The 15,599-nt window shown below is 40.9% G+C and overlaps 1 protein-coding gene across 3 annotated transcripts in view; it reads right to left on the minus strand.

Moving 5' to 3' along the window:
- The window catches only part of XRCC4 (X-ray repair cross complementing 4), a 267,010-nt gene that overhangs the window by 232,704 nt on the left and 18,707 nt on the right, over positions 1-15,599 (minus strand). For all 3 annotated transcript variants that reach the window (XR_012645755.1, XM_074995369.1, XM_074995368.1), the window contains exon 2: positions 3,577-3,726. Coding sequence is in view for 2 of the 3 variants with exons in the window: in XM_074995369.1 (XP_074851470.1) it covers positions 3,577-3,715 (139 nt within the window). In the remaining variant the exon portion in view is untranslated. The remainder of the gene's footprint in view (positions 1-3,576; positions 3,727-15,599) is intronic.

Here is a 15,599-nt window from a genome sequence, read left to right on the forward strand (position 1 = left end):
GCTGACTCCCAGTGAGAGACAGGGCTGCCACCCCTCCCAGTTTTGCCAGGAGGCTTAACCTCTTGGATGGCAACCAATCCAGGAGACTTTAAACTGCTAAAAGTCTGATGGTACAGCATGGCTGAGACAGGGCTCCTGACTGCCTTGGCCCATGCCGCTCCTGGGAGCTAGGTGTGTGGGAGAAGTGGAGAATTGGTGGAGGGTCACCACATCCTGCTCCCACCCTCATCCCTTATTCCGCAGCTTAACTTGATGGGCGCTTCAGTCAATAAGAGCGGCACTGCAGGAGCGGTGCCTGCAGGCAGAGGCAGCATGTGGAGCCGCCTTGCCTCCACTCCAGAAGCCACAGGGACATGCTGTCTGCTTCCAGGAGCAAAAAGGGGCCAGGGCAGGCAGGGGGCCTGTCTTAGCCTTGCTGCATCCCTGATCAACAGCCACCTCAGCTAAATGCTCCTAAGATGAAGCCCTCACCCCCTCCTGCATCCTAATATGTTGCCTTAGCCTTAAGTCCCCTCCTTGAGCAAGGACCCCACATTCCCCTCTGCACTCTAACCTGCTGCTGAGCATCTCCTGCTACACCCAAACTCCCTCCCAGAGCCTGCAGAGTCTTCTGGATCCCAACCCCCAAACAATGCTGAGCCCAGCGCCCACTCCCATAGTCCAAACCCCTCAGCTCCAGCCCACGGTATGCACCTCAACCCCTTGCCCCATCCTGGTGAAAGGGAGTGAGGGTGGGAGATAGTGAAAGAAAGTAGGGATGGGAGATGGAGTGAATGGGGGAGATGGAACCTCACAGAAGGAACAGGGAAGCAGCATGGCCTTGGTGTAGGAACGGGGCAAGGGTGTTTGGATTTCTGTGACAAGACAGTTGGCTACCCTAGTGAGGAGCTGTGGGGATGAGGGATGGAGAGTCCAGGCAGCAGGGCTCCAGCTGTCAGCCCTGGTGCAGCGTGGCTCTGGCTCTCCCATTATCCCATCCCCCCAACCCCTCACGTTCCTCTGCATGAGCCCCAGTCACCTAGGGCTGACAACCAAAGCTCTCTGTGATAAAAGCACAGAGTTTGCAGCTTTCTCGGGCCACCCGTCTCATAGTTCAAGAACCACTCCTATAGGTCATTTAGTCCTCCCTCAAGTCAATACAATATTGGGTCACGCAGTACATTTTGTAGGCCTGTTGTCAAGATTTGTTATGGTTTTACATTTCTTAAACAGTGAGGCTTCCACCACTTTTCATCATCACACTAGAGCCATAAGAAGTATAAAAGACCAATCCTTCAGCAACTCTTACTCATTTCCTGACATGGCTTGCCAAGTACAATATCCCACAACATGAGAAACTGAAGGGATTTCCCACTGTTTAGAAAAAATTCTGACCACTGCTTTCTCCCTCAGGCAAATAGTTCCAAAAAGCTGAAATCTGAAACTTTAAAGCTGAGACGTGAATAGTCTTGAATATGCTTCACTCAGTCTGAAAAACGGTCTGACACAGTTATGAATTTCTGAAAAAGCAGAACTAACCATGTGCAGCAGAAAAAATATAATTATGCTGCTAGCTGTGCGCTTAAAAGGAGATGTAGTCCACATGCAGTTAACTTGTGCTGCTGTTTAGTTAAGGGAATTTACAAGCTCAGCCGGTGAACCAAAAGAACACTGAAATCTTGAGAGGTTTAAAAATCTCAGTAACAGGTTGACGCTTGTCTCTGCAGCCACCAGTGTAGCTCTGTTGTAAGGATAATACAGTCACATTTATAGGTACACAGGTCAACTCATTCGAGAGCAAAGGGGTAATAGGCATAACTAGTATAAACGATGGTGTTTAGATGAACAAGACGAAGTTTTCTAGATTTCTCCTTATTTTCACTTGTTTTCTTAAAACAAATTAAGAAAATGAATTGCAAAAAACTAGCACCAAGGCAAAGAGGTTGTAAAACTAGACTGCTGCCTGCACAGAGGTAGTTTCCACCTCGTCCCATCCAACTGACTAAACAGCACAAGGAGTTCAATTGAGCTCTTTTTTGACTCCCTTGCCCCACCCCGGTAGGACTTGAAAAACACTAGGAATTAATGAGACTAATAGGAATCAATGAGAATTAGATCAGCCCTTGGAGAGGAGATCAAAGCCCATGTCCCTTGTGTGTTTTTCCGGTGCTGATGCTGGACTGCCTTTTTTCCCCCCCCTTTTGATTAGTGACATCATTGAGCCCATTCTCTAAGAAGTGTTTTTGTGATAGGTCTGTTAAATGCATAAAGTTCAAGCTCAGCACCCAGAAATCCACCTTGAGTGAATAAGAGCGGAGAATGCACATCATATCTAAAAATAAGTTCCAAGGTGTTTCAAGGTGATCAGTCAAAGAGTGAGTCACCCAAACCATTGTCGGTTTGCCTAAATATTGATATAGGTTGAACCTCTCTACTCCAGCACCCTTGGGACCTGACAAGAGCTAGATGAGAGAATCTGCCAGACTATGGGAGGTCAATAATTCTCTAGCACCATTACCAACACTTCCACTGCTTACTGGACTCCTAGAAGACATTTGGAGTAAATTTAGGGGTAAACAGATAAATAACAGAGCACTGAGAGCCAGGACTGGTGGCTGAAAACAAACTCAATGGGATTCTGGGAAACTTGGCCACCACCCTGATAAGCAGTTGTCTGAGTGGCTAAATTCATGCCAGATTACAGATGTTGCCAAGGAGAGAGTTCCAGATTAGAGAGGTTCAAACTATAATGGCAAAATGCAGCAAGGCCAGTTTTTTTTTAAAAAATTGCATGGGTATTAGTTTTCATGATGCAGGACAAAGAGAGTTAGAATTAGGAAACACTTTCTCCAGAATATATTATCCATATTTATGAGTGTCCAACCCCCACTCCCTCTCTCCACAACATGTTTACTCCTAAAAGGAATGTTCTTGATCAGGCAAGATGGACAGCTCTTCAGGAAAACACCAATATTTTCTTTTCTCACTGTGCATGGTTGAGAGTGGCATGCCAAGGAGTGGCATGTCAAGGACAGACACCTCTTATTTGGGTTTCTGGGCAGAACAAAACATGTAAAGCTATTTTTTCCTTGCTGATCAATTTCAGGAAAAACAATACTGTAATTTTTTGTTCATATACTTCCCCTTCTTCCCCATACACTGAGACTACTGCATTCAACTAAATCAAATAACGAATAGCTTTAACAAATCATCTGCAAGGACTAACACAGATATCTTAAGAACTTTATAATGTACAGATTAAATTTGTTTGTCACATTTGTTCAAAGAGATTGAGAAGCTGCCGTTTCCTGGAGCAATTGCACAAGAAAGTATATTACTGGGAAAAATATAAACAAGTATTATATACCCATATGTTAAATTGATTAGTATTTGTTTTGACAGCTGGAGTCTCTACATAAATTTCAAAGACATATCTGAACAAGTCCCATGACCACCCCTTCCCTTCTTGGCTAGATGAAGGGGGAATCTGGAAGCTATCTTCTGACGGGGTCACAGAAAAGGTAAGAATCACGGCTTGATGTGCGAGGGTACAGAATTTAAAAAAAAAATCTTTTCATCTTTTGTTTTCAGTATTACCTGTCCCAGTCCATGCTGACTGACCATCACTTAGTGTTATAATAAAACCAGTTCCAAGGTCTTTTTCCCAAGTCACTTGTAGAAAATATATTGTTCCTGGCTCTGAAACTGGGCAAATTCTGCTCACTTTCTTCTCCATTCTTTAGTTACCTGTTTTGGAAACAAAAGAAATTAATCTTGTACTTATTCAATCGCACAACTGATGAATTCCCACTTTCCTGTTTAGGGCAGCTTAAAGCCCACTTTGTGCCACCAGCATAGCACAAAGAAAATTTAGAAAGCCTAAGGAATTGGTCTCTAATGTTTAAGGGCACACATGGTATCAAAATAGTGTTTGCTTTGAATTCAAGTCTGTGCTACCAGAGAAGGCTTGGACACGGAGAACAGCATGCTAGGAGCAGTGAAAAGATGGCAGAGAATTAGAGGACAACGAGCCAAAGCAAAAGAGACAAGATAAGAAAGTGAATCCATGCATAGGCCTCAGATCCATTTTACCTTGGTCCAGGCTGTTCCCGGTAAAATAAAAGTCTAAATAAAATAAAATCCTCATGTTCCATTTGTCACTCCACTAGGAAGGGTTGTTGGGATCAAGACTTCACCTCCTTACATCCTTTGGGTCCCTTGGGTCCACCTGCCAGCCCCTAGCTTAAAATACTCCAAAATAAGCCACCTCCATTTGCACAGCCCATTAGATGCCTGAGAAATCCTCTAAAGGTAGCTAAGAAATCTTTTTGACTTACACTGTAAGACCAAAGTACATTAAGCACCTTAATCAATGGCATATTTTCAGAGGAGCTCAGAATTCATACGTCCCACTGAAGTCAACAGGAGCCACAAGAACTCAATACCTCTGGAAATCAGGCCAATTATTATGGTGCCTATCTTTATATATGTAGTTTAGATAAAATTGGCTTACATGCTGAAATTACGAGATGCTTGCACCATAAAACAATTTTATACAACTAGCCAATAAAGATTTTTGACTTTAGTTTTCAGGGACCTTCATATTTAAACCTAGGAAATGTCCATACAGAAAACTTGTTTAAAATAATTAAAGTTGAAAGGATGTTAAGATTTACTATAACCAACACCCAACCAAAACCATCTAAATATTCCTACCATAAAAAGAAAAACATACACATCAAGTGTCAAAAAGTCTAGAAATGCACTTTTAAGATATATAGGCATTCCTCCACTGCCACATAACAACGGACCATTCACTATCACCCAAAGGTACATCGTCTGGAGTATGACCACTTTAGAGCCAGTGTTCTACAGGACGGAATAATGCCGTTTAAAAGACTGCTATCAAGCTCTGCTGCAAAATAGAAGTTACAGCGGATATCAGCAATAGAAAAGGAAATCTAAAAATTAAATTGGAGGCTGATGCTGCAGCAGACTGACTATGATAGAGTGATGGGTTTTACAACTCAGAATCCAAACAACCTAGTAGTCTGTACTTTACTTGAGACCTTTTCAAATTTACATTCATTCATAAATTGTTTAAATACATGATTTTACTATTTCTCTGTTGCCTAGCATATTAGGCACAGTGTTTAGGCTTGCTAGACATACTTGATAAAGCTGATGTAAGTTTCCTACCCAAGGGAGCAGACTCAGGCTCTACTCATTTTGTGATTAGACAGACATTCATTAACAGTTCAAAAACTAAGGAGCCATGTGACAACAGTCAGGCATACTACATAGCACCTGCCCCCATAAAACAAATTATATCTGCAGGTAACAGGAATAGTCTGCTATGTCAGACACATTGTATGCATGTTGTATGTACTAAACTGCTCTACCAAGCCTTCAGTTTTAGATGACACAAGATGCTATTATGGTTGATCTCAGCTTAGGCCCCCAGGGGACTGTATTAGAAACCCAACAAAAGACATGAGATAGTCTTTGATCATCCCTACTAACCTGAGTTTGAGTTGAGATTTAATCATGCTCTGACTCTGCAGAAGGCTGCCTGGACAGGAAGTAGGAGGTAGTTTTAACTCCAGTTGTCTACACTGTATCTGACCTTTGTTCAAGTATGTGTCTTAAAGCAGAGAGAGATGCCATTCCCTTGTCCTAACAAGTATCCTCAGGAAAATGTAATAGGAATCTTAGATTTGCTCCTAGTACATAAAGTATCGATACCTAGAAAAAAATTCCCTGGCCAGTAACCTACCTTCCCACACCTGTTAAGGCTGGGCAGTTGATATTCTGAGTCCTTAATCTCAATACCAAATAAATTCTAAGAGCTATTCAAACATTATATGTACACAGATACTTAGCTAAATGAATTAAATATATAATTCCAGTGTTTGTATGTTCTCTAAGCAACAGTAAGACAATGCACAATAAAATGTTTTGTGTATGAATGTTGGCTATGAATCCCTTGTTGGATTTTGGTCAGAAGCCTATAATTGCTTATAATTTCTGACAACACTTGAGTGGTAAACACCAATCTCATAATGAGCTGAGTTTGTTTCCTTCTGTTTAAAATGTATGTGTTCTTAGTAAAACAGTATTTCTCTGCTTTAGCAAACAGAGGAATAAAGGTTTAAAAAAATCCTATAAACAACCGTGAAGTATTAACATTGTGACCAGGTTGAGAGGAAATAAGCAATGTATGTACACTAAATGCCATAAATTCTCTTCATCTTCAACAAAACAATGAGGAGGTCATTACTGTCTTCAGCTGTAAACTACCACTATTTGTATTACTATAAATGTCTGAATTGTGAAAGGTACACAGATGCCACATGCTGAGGTCACACTGAAAGAACTCTTAGAACAGAGAGCTTACTTAAGACTGATCATACAAATCATGGCTGAATTGATCAGTCTGAAAAGGCTTCTTTTCTATTCCATTCTAGACTTTAAAAAAAAAAAAAATCAATATTTCACTCCTGGAAGTGAAAACCTATTATACCTGCATATTTCTGATGCCCCTCACCAATTAGCAAAAATTAAAAAGGTTTTAAGGTTGGATGTCTGAAGGAAGCAATTGAAATTACTGGTTTGGGGTAGAAATCTTGTTTTAAATATTTGTAATCCATTATCTGCCAATATAGGGAGCAATAAAAAGCATGTGACATGAAATGCAAGTCAATCTGTGGGGTGTATATAAACAAATGGGATTCCCCTTCCTCCCTGCCCCCTTTTGTTTTTGTTTTGCTTTTGTTTTTCTGCTTGTGCTAGAGTGCACCAGAAACCTGCAAATCTTATCCAGTGGCAGGGAGCGTTCTTGATAAGAGAGAGATTTTAAAAGGCACTGCCCCCCGTAACAGAACTTTGAAATTTCAGGGCTCTTTAACTTCTCTGATGATGAACGAACAATTGAAAGGCTGATTATTAAAACCTAGAGGGTGTAGATGTGCAACATATCAAAGCAGACATTCATAGGGATCTTCTATTGTTCGCATTTTTATTGTTGCCACACAAGCAAATGTGAGTCAGTGAAAAGAATCAACACTTCATGCCTTCCTTTCAGTATGGAGTTTCTTAGGCTATGCCTACACTACAGCTAATGTCAGCAGAATTTAGGTGCATAAACTACCCCTCTGAGCAATAAAAGTTTCGCTGACGTACAGGTCAGAGTAGACAGCGCTATGCTTGTGGGAGAGCTTTTCCTGCCAATATAGCTTCTGCAACTCACAGAGGTGATTTTACCATGATTACTGTCAGGAAAGTATGTCTTCACCAGACACCTTCCACACGTAGACCTGCCCTTATAAGAGAAGCACAGCTAGAGACTGAGGCTAGCTCCACAACACAGATTACTACTGCCATAGCTATGTTAGGCTACGTCTACACGTGCACCCAACTTCGAAATAGCTTATTTCGATGTTGCGACATCGAAATAGGCTATTTCGATGAATAACGTCTACACGTCCTCCAGGGCTGGCAACGTCGATGTTCAACTTCGACGTTGCTCAGCCCAACATCGAAATAGGCACAGCGAGGGAACGTCTACACGCCAAAGTAGCACACATCGAAATAAGGGAGCCAGGCACAGCTGCAGACAGGGTCACGGGGCGGACTCAACAGCAAGTCGCTCCCTTAAAGGGCCCCTCCCAGACACACTTTCATTAAACAGTGCAAGATACACAGAGCCAACAACTAGTTGCAGACCCTGTATATGCAGCACGGACCCCCAGCTGCAGCAGCAGCAGCCAGAAGCCCTGGGCTAAGGGCTGCTGCCCACAGAGCCCCGCAAGGGCTGGAGAGAGAGTATCTCTCAACCCCCCAGCTGATGGCCGCCATGGAGGACCCCTCTATTTCGATGTTGCGGGACGCGGATCGTCTACACGTCCCTACTTCGATGTTGAACGTCGAAGTAGGGAGCTATTCCCATCCCCTCATGGGGTTAGCAACTTCGACGTCTCGCCGCCTAACGTCGATTTCAACTTCGAAATAGCGCCCAACACGTGTAGACGTGACGGGCGCTATTTCGAAGTTACTGCCGCTACTTCGAAGTAGCGTGCACGTGTAGACGCAGCTTTAGTGAGCAGCATGAAGAGGTGTAACCCCAGGCTAGCAGAACTGTGTCATGCCAAGATAATATACTGGTTTTCCTATACCAGGGAAACACTTCTAATATTGACATTCCCAGGACTTTTTATATAAAAAGATAGTTTGAACTCTGATCTTAACTTCTAGAGTCCCCAGAAAAATAGAGCTGAATAACTGTGTGGGTGCTTTATTTAATATGATTAAATATGAAGCAAAAATCTCAAAACAATGTCATGTCACTACGAAAATCCTCATAATAAAGAGGGGTGATGAATTAGCAAATCTTTGTGGAGCTCAGGTCAATGACATGTGATTAGTTCTGACTGGAAAAAATGAGCCAGGGTGGAAAATGTTCCCTCTGAAATAAACCATTGAAGACCCCCTCCCTCCCCCTGCAGTTCGGCCATGATTTACTTTTCCTGATATATCCCACTTTCCTTCAGTGTGCAGCAGAAACAAACATAGTAAAAATCAATATGATGAAACCCTGACCCAACTAAAGTCATTGGCAAACTCCCATCATGAATGAATGCTTGTAAAGGATTAAACCCAGAGGAGGGGGTCTTTGTGGGGGCAGCCAGGTAAGCCAATGGAGAAAGATCCTTTTTTTCTGAATGGGAACAATTGCTGGCAAAGAGGTCTTCGGGTTCTGTGACTAGCGCATGGAGAGACCAAAAATGCTGATGAAACCAGTAAATACACTGGCCACCTCATAATCAGAGCATGGAAATATAAGCAGAAAGGAAATGTTTAGTAGACACGATCAGGTTATTTTGATTTTGGATTTGGTGTGGGATTTTTCAGGCTGGTTGATGTTTTTTCCCCCTATACTCTGCAACCTCTAAGCTGAATCCTATGAAAATAATTCGCTGTGCTCCAACTGGAATGTTTTGAGTTATGTTGTTATATCCAACAACCAAGTATGCTTATGTACTTTCTTGGTATTTTATCATCTTTTGTTTTGTAAATAAATTATTTTTAAGGCAATTATTTGATTTCTATGTTGCAGAGGAGTGTCTATAAGAATGCCTGCCTAGACCAAAGAGTCAACCATCAGATTACAGCTCTTTGTTTCCAAGCTATCTCCTAAGGAAAGGGTGAAGCTTGGGGGGTTACACATAGAGAGCTACCCAAGTGTGTCTTCCTGGGCTTTAAGGGGGGCGCTTTTCCACATGGTGATGGCAACATTACCTCCCAAGGTCAGGGAACCCATGATCTTGGGGGGCTTTTTTTTAGCAAAGCCCATACAGCCAAGGTGTTTTTGCAGGCCCCACTTTCTGCACTTGGAGTGTCAGAGTGGGGAAGCAGCCCTGACAGCTCCCAATGACTTAAATGGAACCAAAACTTCACTCATAAATCTCATGCACAATTGAGTAGGTTGAGCATTAAACTGAGTATTTATTCTGACATTTCAGAGTTCAAGTCACTAGCCAGGCAATGCATCTTTCCAACCAGTTGAATGCCCCAGGATGGAGCTTAAAAGGTGTTGCTTCAGAGCCTTCCTTGGCATTACTAGTTTGCCAAAGACAGAGTGGGCACAGAATATGGATCACTTGATTCTATTCATTCTCTCTGGAGTACATGGCATTGCCTGCTGTCAGAAGGGAGGGTACTGGGCTAGATGGACCTTTGGTCTGAACCAGTAGAGCCATTCTTATGTTCTTATACCAGATTGTTACTTCCAGTATCATTTACAGCAGTGTTTAATTTGGCCTAGAGATTTCCATAAGAGTTACATCTGCTGGTAAAAGATTTGAATGTCACCCATTCCTATCTGTTTGGTTCAGTATAAGCAAAAGGGGTCAGATTCATCCCTGTTCCACTAACTTGTACCAATTGATGGCTCTGACCTCCTTGTAGCAAGCATATTTTATAAATTTAAAACTGTTACCCATTAAGCAATCCAGTTATTGTTCACAATTCTTTTGTTGAAAATTTCAGCATGATACTACAATGAGCACCTAATTATAGCACATTAGTTGTTACAATAACATGCATTCAAAGAAAACAGAGGTTTGCAATATATTTAGCCATAAGATTTTCTAAGAGGATCCACAATGATCACAAATTTAAAAAAAAAAAATCAGTGGGCAGACTTTAGTCATGGACATATAAAAGCATAGTTTGTTTTGGTATTTATGTTTACGCTGGCCAAGAGGTTCTGTTACAAGAGTAAGAACTGAGATACACTTGCATACTAGTGAAGAAGCTACCACAGGGTTTCTCTCTGCTCTTCCAAAATATTCACTCAAAAACCAAAATAAAGCAAAAAAACCAAACAAACAACAGAAGAGTGTTCTGTTCAGTTCAGTGGTGGTTTCAGGAGGAGCGACTGTCTAGTGCAGGGGTCTGCAACCTGTGGCTCTGGAATCACATGAGGCTCTTTAAAGACTTCTTTGTGGCTCCTGCCACTATAATTGCAAAGGAAAAAAAAAACCCTCCTGATTATTTTTGATAAACAGTGAATGTCTAAAAGTCCAACAATGAAGAACTCTTAACTAAATAGTAAACTATATGTGATCTCAAAATGATGATATATGCAGTGCATTGAGGGATTATGATACTGTATCTGTGTTTTGATCATGTTGCTAATAAAGTCTTGATTTTGTAAAGGAACAGGAAGTTTGCACCATTCCTGCTATGAAGGGCAACACACATTTTAAGAAAGAAAACCTGAAATTAAACCTGAAGTAAATTTAGTATAATTAAAGTGGGCTTGGAATGGCTTCTAAAAAAGAGGAAAATCAAAGATGAAAAACAGAGAATTTCGAACTGAATGGACCCAATCCTTCACTTTTATATGGAGTTTGGCTGGGCTCCCTTTACATTTCGTTTGCAAATGAGAAATTCGCCAACAAAAAGGCAACCTCAAGCAACATTTTCCTCAAAAAACACATGACTTTTGCCGAACAGCATCCAGCTGGAGATACTAGAAGAAAAGCGATGGAAGAGCTGTTATGCAAAGCAGAGCAAAGTAAGAACACATTTGCTAAATGGGTGAAATAACCAAGTAGAATAACTGTGGCTAGTTTTAGGACAACTCAAGAGATTGTGAAACGAGAAAAGCCATTCACAGATGATGAATATGTAAAAGAGTGCTTTATCAAAGCATCAGAGCAGCAGTACAGTGATTTCAAAAACAAGAAAGACATTATTCAGAATCTCATTCAAGAGTTAAAGTCAGGAAGACAGTGATACAAACACATACGTAAAGTGTGACAAAATATGTAAAAAAGTTTGTGAATGTCTTGCAGTAAACATGAATCACATTACAAATCATTATGTGTGCGCTGCTCCTAAAATGAGGATTACAACAAATATCGTTTGACATTATTTATGAAGGAGTGTCTTGTAGTCACATGCATTGTGGCTCTTGAATTATTGAGTTTTTTTTATCAAATTCAGAAAAATGGCTCTTCTTGCTATTTTGGTTGCCGACCCCTGGTTTAGTGGTTGGTTCATTAACCACACTGAGATTTAAGAGATCAATGTAAAACTTCTGAGTCTGCCACAAATTACATTGGGTGACTTTGCACAAATCACTTTACTGTGTCTTTGCCCAAATTCATTATAATACTTCTTTTTTCTCAGTCTTTGACCAGCCCTGATCTTGGCTAGGGCTTCTAGGCACTATTAAGATACCATTAATAATAATTAGCTAAGACATAGATTTCTTGATTCTATGCAAATCAAAGGCCAATTTCCATTCTCTTTGAACCTCATTCCTCCTGCCATTAGTTCTCAGAAAATTGATTCCTTCTCACAAAGGCCAAAAAGCTTGAGCTCTGTAGTATATATACCACTACCCACTTAAAAAAGTCATAGGAAATGTTGTGACTGTATTTTACAGCAAAAGTAGACCAGACCCTCTCTAGCTAAGAAAACCATTACAGATCACTCATATTTGCAAAGGATAAAAGCACCAGTCTTGCCTGGAGTTCTATGCGGGTAGAAGTATGGTCACATGAAGCCCCTCAACAGAGGCAAGGGTCTCATCACACAGAACAAATAGCATGGATAGGAGCTAGGAGCAAGTGAGAAAAGAAATTAAGGATGCACTGAAGATTGTATTTCCTCCCACCCATATTTTGACACAGGTAGAATACTGGTAATAATACAATGTATTGTACTCTAATACACTTTGCCCAATTTTGTAAAAATAATTAAGTCTTAATGAGGGCCCAAATTAGCAGCATTTTGCTACTACGGATTTGCTGCAAAGTGGAAAACAAATGTGATAATTAGTTCAAATGCTTAGGCTTGCACAACAGTAAAATGAGATTTACTTAGATTCATTTTTGCAGGTTAACAGGAAAAGAATGTGACTATATGGCACATACTGAATGACTATCAACATCATCACTTAGTTACTAACAATGATTTTAACCACAGAAAGAAAAACAGAAGACAAAAACTAGGGTTGTCAGAATATTCTCTCTTTCCTTTCCTTCAAGCCAAGCACACACATATATGTACCTTATCTATATTGTTGAAATCTACTGGAACCAATAATTCAGGGAGAGGAAGCTCCAAAAGTCTGCAGCTGTGTACCTGAGGCATAAATCCTATGAAGTAACTAGATACTCACTGGGCCACCTAAGACCACTTGACTCACCTAAAACAGTGTGAAACTTCTTTTTTAATTGTTTTTTTTTAAATGAATTAAAATCCCCCTTCATAAACAAAAAATCTCTCTTAAATCCCAATCTCCCTTACTATCTTATTATATTCTCTCATCACCTAATTTCCTTCTCCAGAGAAAACCTATGTCTCACTTCATGAATCTGTCATGGTTTGAAGGACAGATCTACTCAGCCCTTGCTAGAGCTTCTGCTCAATGGATATCAGTGGACAACAACAGGGTATGCTGCTGAGCTCTGGGGCTCCGAGAAGGGAAGAGTCTCTCAAAGACTTATTCTTTGAACTGATTAAAATAAACAGGCTGTATATATTTCAGTTGAGCAGCAAGTCATTGGGTTTGCTCCAAAAAACACAAAAAGGCAAGCAGATTTCCTATGTTTGATTGATCTGCCTTGTTTTGTTTTGACATAGATCTTGATCCTGCTAAACCCCTGAACCTGCATGGAAATGATGTAGGAAAAGGGGCCATCATGCATTATATATTCATTATTTCCCTCCATTCCCATAAGTGCAGCAACCAGAGCAGAATTTTTTTTTAATTGTTTGGTTAGCATTAATCTTGCTGAAATCCTTCAGTCAGAAGATAATTTCCTATCACTCATAATTAGAATTGGGTGATTTTTTTCACCTAACCCCCTTTTATTTAAAAAAAAAAAATGCCCACATTCAGATCAACCAACCTTGTGTCCAATATCCTGAACCAAATCAGTTGAAAACAAAACAAATGCTGAAAACCTTTCATCTATATATTTTCAAAATACAATATTTCAGTTTGAAGTGAGTTTTTGTTTTGTATTGTCATTCTTTTTTTAAAGAAAAAGTTTTAAATGCCTCAAAACTAAGAAAACCAACATTTTGTTTTTCTCAGTCTTTTCAAACTCAAAATAGCCCTTTTAAACCTCAATTTTTAAGTTCAGACAGCAAAAAAGAAAAAAAAATGGCTATCACACAGCTCCCTTCACAACACATCCTTTTGCCAGGAATGAAGAGATCCAGGATACTCTTTATTTTATTTTATTTTTTTGTTTGGACAAGGGGGCATTTTTAAAGCATCCTCTATTTAAAATATATATCTCAAAACTCAAGTTTTTCTACTTCCCAGTTAAGTTTAAGTGTCTGAGCCCCACTAGTCCAAAATATGCCTGGCCCCTTCTTGCCGCCCTCATTTGTCTCTATAAACACATGTGGCTGTTGCTTATTCAATTGCGCTTTCAGATTTGCTGCTACTGTTAATATTAAACACTTGTTTGGTGAACCAGGAGCAAGTGATATATTAGAGCACCACTCAGAGCTGGGTGGACAATTCTCTAGGAGTATCCTGGAGTCACCAGGAATTAAAGATTATGCCATGTGATAAAACAGTCAGGAATACATCCAACCAAAACTGGCAACCCTACACCAGAACAACACATGAAATAACCAATAATAAATAATAATAACCAACCACATAAAGAGAACTGTCCAATGCTCAAAAACACAAAAAAACAATTAGAATCATCTTAGGGGTTATTTGCAAAAATGGTAAGTTCAAAATGCTTAGATAGAACTGTAATTTTCAATTTGACAGAGTCCAAAATGTTGGGATACCCACCTTTTGCCTGGGCACTATCCTGAAAAGATCAAGTAGATCTCAGCATCAGGAAACTTTTCCTTGTTATGCTTAAAATGATTTTTTAAGCATCTTCCTGCTACTTCTACACAACATTCCTCCTGCTTGCTGTTAATTATTACGTTTTGCAAATATCTAATTCAACTACGGTTGCCCGGTGTCTGGTTTTTGACCGAAATGCCCAGTCGAAAAGGTACCCTCACAGCACTAGTCAGAATCCAGGCTGTTAAAAGTCCACGGGTCAGAACAGTGGGGTAAGACAGGTTCCCTACCTGTCTTGGCTCCATACTGATGCTAGAAGGAGTAGTGTATCTCCAGTCCAACTCCTACATGTTGGACACTCTGCCTCCGGCCCGCACACTGGCTCTGCAAGTCCCATTGGCTGGGAATCATGGCAAATGCGAACTCCAGGGAGCAGCACCTTCAGATACGGCAGTGTACAATGCCAGCTGGCCATGCCTCAACACAGAAACCAGAAAAGAGACATACTGCTGCTCCTGAGAGCTACTTGAGGTAAGCAGTGTCCAGTGCTCCTGCCCCAGAACAGAGCCAGGCCATGTAAGCCCCCATCTTCCAACCCCATTCCCCAGCAAGAGCTCTAGGCAGGAGCTGCAGGGCAAATCATCAACCCAGCTGAACGGCTGGCGCACCGGATGGACAAAGTGTAACAAGTCCCAGATCCTGACACTAGTCTTCAGCAGGAGTTCCTGGCAAGGAGGAGCAGGGCAAGTTCCCAAGGCTGGCATCCCTCTCCCCACTGGAGTGCTGGAGCTGAGGAAGACCCTACACTCCAATCCCACTCCCTGCCAAGAGCAAGAGTGCTGGATGGGCTAAACAGGGCAAGCACAGGGGCAAGAGCAGAGCTGGGATGGGGGTGGACCTGGCTGATAAGAGGACAGCCACAACCCATTCTGACCCACTCGTGGCTACAACACTGCTTCAGTGGAGCAGAGTGATTGAGAAAAATAAATGCTGTCTCCTTAAGACTTCGTTGAAGAAGCCACATGAACAAATTTGAGCAAATGCTTATGTAAGAATGAGCCATTATCTATTCATTTATTAATATTTTAATAGCAAATGTCACCTATATTTCAATACTGACATAAACACTTTTGGGAGAATGGGTTTTAAAAAAATTAAGAGGTAAGGGAAGAAAACCAGATTGGTCAAAACCAGTTTCACTTTTTAGTTCTTATGTACAGAAATAATACCATTTCACATGGTTAATATTTGTGACACACTGGTCAGCTGAATAGTACCTTCT

The sequence above is a fragment of the Carettochelys insculpta genome, chromosome 5, assembly GCF_033958435.1.
Source record: "Carettochelys insculpta isolate YL-2023 chromosome 5, ASM3395843v1, whole genome shotgun sequence".
Taxonomy (NCBI): Eukaryota; Metazoa; Chordata; order Testudines; family Carettochelyidae; genus Carettochelys; species Carettochelys insculpta.